The sequence below is a fragment of the Physeter macrocephalus genome, chromosome 10 (assembly GCF_002837175.3).
Source record: "Physeter macrocephalus isolate SW-GA chromosome 10, ASM283717v5, whole genome shotgun sequence".
In the NCBI taxonomy this organism is placed as follows: domain Eukaryota; kingdom Metazoa; phylum Chordata; class Mammalia; order Artiodactyla; family Physeteridae; genus Physeter; species Physeter macrocephalus.
Genome location: NC_041223.1, coordinates 45,128,187 through 45,131,495, shown reverse-complemented (window position 1 = coordinate 45,131,495; position 3,309 = coordinate 45,128,187). Strand labels below are relative to the sequence as shown.

General features: G+C 47.4%; 1 protein-coding gene across 1 annotated transcript; it reads left to right on the top strand.

Moving 5' to 3' along the window:
• The first annotated feature begins 489 nt into the window (after nt 1–489).
• On the top strand, nt 490–2,529 carry CALHM6 (calcium homeostasis modulator family member 6). The gene is made up of 2 exons (XM_007109564.2): nt 490–1,085; nt 2,049–2,529. The coding sequence occupies exons 1-2, from the start codon at nt 558–560 to the stop codon at nt 2,469–2,471; spliced, it is 951 nt and encodes a 316-aa protein (XP_007109626.2). The 5' UTR covers nt 490–557; the 3' UTR covers nt 2,472–2,529.
• The last annotated feature ends 780 nt before the right edge of the window (nt 2,530–3,309 follow it).

Below are 3,309 nucleotides of genomic sequence, written 5' to 3'. Positions count from 1 at the left end.
CCGCCTGCCGATGCAGGGGACACGGGTTCGTGCCCCGGTCCGGGAAGATCCCACATGCCGCGGAGCGGCTGGGCCCGTGAGCCATGGCCGCTGAGCCTGTGCTCCGCAACGGGAGGGGCCACAGCAGTGAGAGGCCCGCGTACCACAAAAAAACAAACAAACAAAAAGTATTCTTTTCATTTGGTGACTGCATAGGGTCATTAAGGGGAAGGAAAGTCCCGTTGTCAGTTAGGAGGAAACAACTCACAATGGAACAGGGCCTATCTTCCCTCAGAGTTCCGGAATTGAGGGATAAGGGTCACCAGCACCTCCGCTTCTGGAAAGGCGTGGGTACTGGGGAGGTCAATGGTGTGTGTGTTTGAGTCTGCCACACCTAGTCTGGTTGAAATAAGAAAGCGAAAGCTCAGAAAGCCCAGAAAAGACCTCTTTCTTTTTTGGAAGGCGCGGCTTAGCAGAGCAGGGAAAACCCCAGACCCTCCCCAAATCATTCGAGGAGCTGGGCAGCGAAGAGGCAGAAGCACACGGGCCCGTCCACGGCGCCCAGGGGTAGGAGACCCATGGAGAAGTTTCAGGCGGTGCTGGACCTGCACCTCAAGCACCACAATGCGCTGGGTTACGGCCTGGTGAGCCTGCTGACGGCGGGCGGGGAGCGCATCTTCTCCACCGCGGTGTTCCAGTGCCCGTGCAGCGCCGCCTGGAACCTGCCCTACGGCCTGGTCTTCCTGCTGGTGCCGGCGCTGGCGCTCTTCCTCCTGGGCTACGTGCTGAGCGCGCGCACCTGGCGCCTGCTGACCGGCTGCTGCGCGCCGCGCGCGCGCACTGACTGCGGCGCAGCGCTGCGCGGGGCCCTGGTGTGCGCGCAGATCAGCGCTGTCGCTGCGGTCGCGCCGCTCACCTGGGTGGCCGTGGCGCTGCTCGGGGGCTCCTTCTACGAGTGCGCCGCCAGCGGGAGCGCCTTCGTGGCGCGGCGCCTGTGCTTCGGCCGCAGCGCCGGCTGCGCAGCCCAGCTGCCGCTGGTGCCCTGCCATCAGGTCCAGGAGCCCGACGTGCAGGACCTGAAGAAGGAGCTCAAGGCCCAGTCGCAGGTCGGCCGCCCGCGCTGGACGCGCTCGGGGGATCCGAGAGGGACGGGCTTCTACGGGGATGGACGGGGGAGGCAGAAATGCGTGCCCTTTCTCCAGACATACGACACCCGAAGACTAACTACAATGGTTGTTGGCTTCTCGTGAGCCGATAGGCATTCCTCCCTCCCTCCCTCCCTCCCTCCCTTCCTCTCTCTTTCTTTCTTCCCTCCCTCCTTCCTTCCTTTCTTTCTTCTTCCCGTCCCCTAACCCCCTTCCTTCCTTCCTTTCTATCTCGGTGCTTTTTCTCTTCGTTTTTAAATTGAAGTACAGTTGATTTACAATATCGTGTTAGTTTCAGGTGTACAGCACAGAGATTCAGTTATACGTGTGTGTGTATTCTTCTTCAGAGTCTCTTCCCTCATAGGTTATTACAAAATAGTGAGGATTACTAATGAAAGGGAGAAAGGCACTTGGGCACTCGTATAGTGTCAGGCATCCACTCTGTACCAGTCACCGTGCTGGGCCCTTTACTTCTTTTATTATTCTCTTCTGTCTTTACAGTGAATACACTGAGTCCAGGTCAAGTTGCTTGTCCAGTCAGAATTGTTACAGTAAAATGAGTCTGCCTGGCTCTAAAGCCATCACCCCACACTACTTCTGGGCTTGTAAAGCTAAGAGGTTCTTGGAAATGAATGTTTGTTTCATTGGATTTTCTGAAATTCCACGTTTTGAGTTCCAGGGATTCGACATATAAACTCCTCCTTGGGCCCTTGACATGCCTTGGAAAATGACTGTCTTGTCAAGTGAGCACGTGTACTGAGGGGTTCGAGAGGTTACTGCCACTTCTTTCTCGTGAGGGATTAAGACCTAAAGCTGTTGCTTGTTCATCATCATAACTCTGAGTAGTTCAAACTTTATCCGAGGATTTAAAAATTTCTAAAAAAAAAATGTGACTAAATTGCTATTTTGTTGTGTTTTCCTAAGGTGTTGGGCTGGGTCCTGATAGCTGTTATTATCATCGTCCTCCTGATTTTTACATCCATCACCCGATGCCTATCTCCAGTTAGCTTCCTGCAGCTGAAATTTTGGAAAATCTATTTGGAACAGGAGCAGCGGATCCTTAAAAGTCAAGCCACGGAACATGCAACCGAACTGGCAAAAGAAAATATCAAGTGTTTCTTTGAGTGTTCACATCCAAAGGAATATATCACTCCAGACATAAAAGACTGGCAGCAAATTTCATCACTATATACTTTCAATCCAAAGGAACAGTACTACAGCATTTTGCACAAATATGTGAACAGAAAAGAGAAGAATCGTAGTATCAGATCTTCCAAAGAAGATGCAGTGGTTCCTGTTCTTGGCTTTGTAGATTCATCTGATATGAACAGCACTCCAGACTTATGACCTTATGAATAGGAAAAAAGTTCTTTTGAGTTATTGATTCATTAAAAAAATAAACATTGGTATTGTTTATGACCATTTTTTTGGTCTTCCAAATTATGGAAACATAGCATATTAAATCAAATAAAAATTTAGAGCTTTATCTCTTTATTATATTATTTTTAAAAAAAGCAAGCAAAGGTAAACGGTTCACTCAAAGTGACAACCTGGAACTAAATCAGAATTTTTATATCCCTAGCCTAGGGTCTTTTTCACTGAAAAATAATGCTGCTTTCAAATAAAACAATTTAGTAGCAAAAACAGCAAAAGAAAAATTGAACTTCAGACCTTTCTTTTAGGGTATCTGATGTTAATTTCAAACTCACTTTCATGCAGACAGCACATTGTTTGGAACTTTAAAATACTGGCATTTTATGGCTACTAAAACAAAATACAAAAAAAAAATCATCATGAAACGGGAAGTAAATTTTTTTAAAAACAAAATTAGAAAAACTATGATAATTGCAGGCATAACCTGTATTTAGTTTGTAGCAGCAGAAGGAAAATTTTAAAGCTGTTTATTGTGGTAAATTTCAAATATACACAAAGGTAGAAAGGATAGTATTATGAACCCTCATATGGTCATTACACAACTTCAAAGGAGTGGGGAAGTCAGGTAAAGCCTACACCATACAAATAAATATAGAAATACAAATTGTGAGCTGATTTAGATTGAGGAGGAGGGGATTGGGGAGGTCTGTGAGAAACTGAAATCTGTAGAGTCAGAGAAGAGCATTTCAGTTTGCAGAACAGTATGTACCAAGACTGAGGTGAGGAAGATCTTAGTACAGTCAGAAGCCTT

Coding starts and splice junctions, on each gene's coding strand:
- CALHM6 (XM_007109564.2), top strand. CDS start 558: ATGGAGAAGTTTCAGGCGGTGCTGGACCTGCACCTCAAGCACCACAAT. Junction 1,086..2,048: donor AGCTCAAGGCCCAGTCGCAG/GTCGGCCGCCCG, acceptor TGTTTTCCTAAG/GTGTTGGGCTGGGTCCTGAT.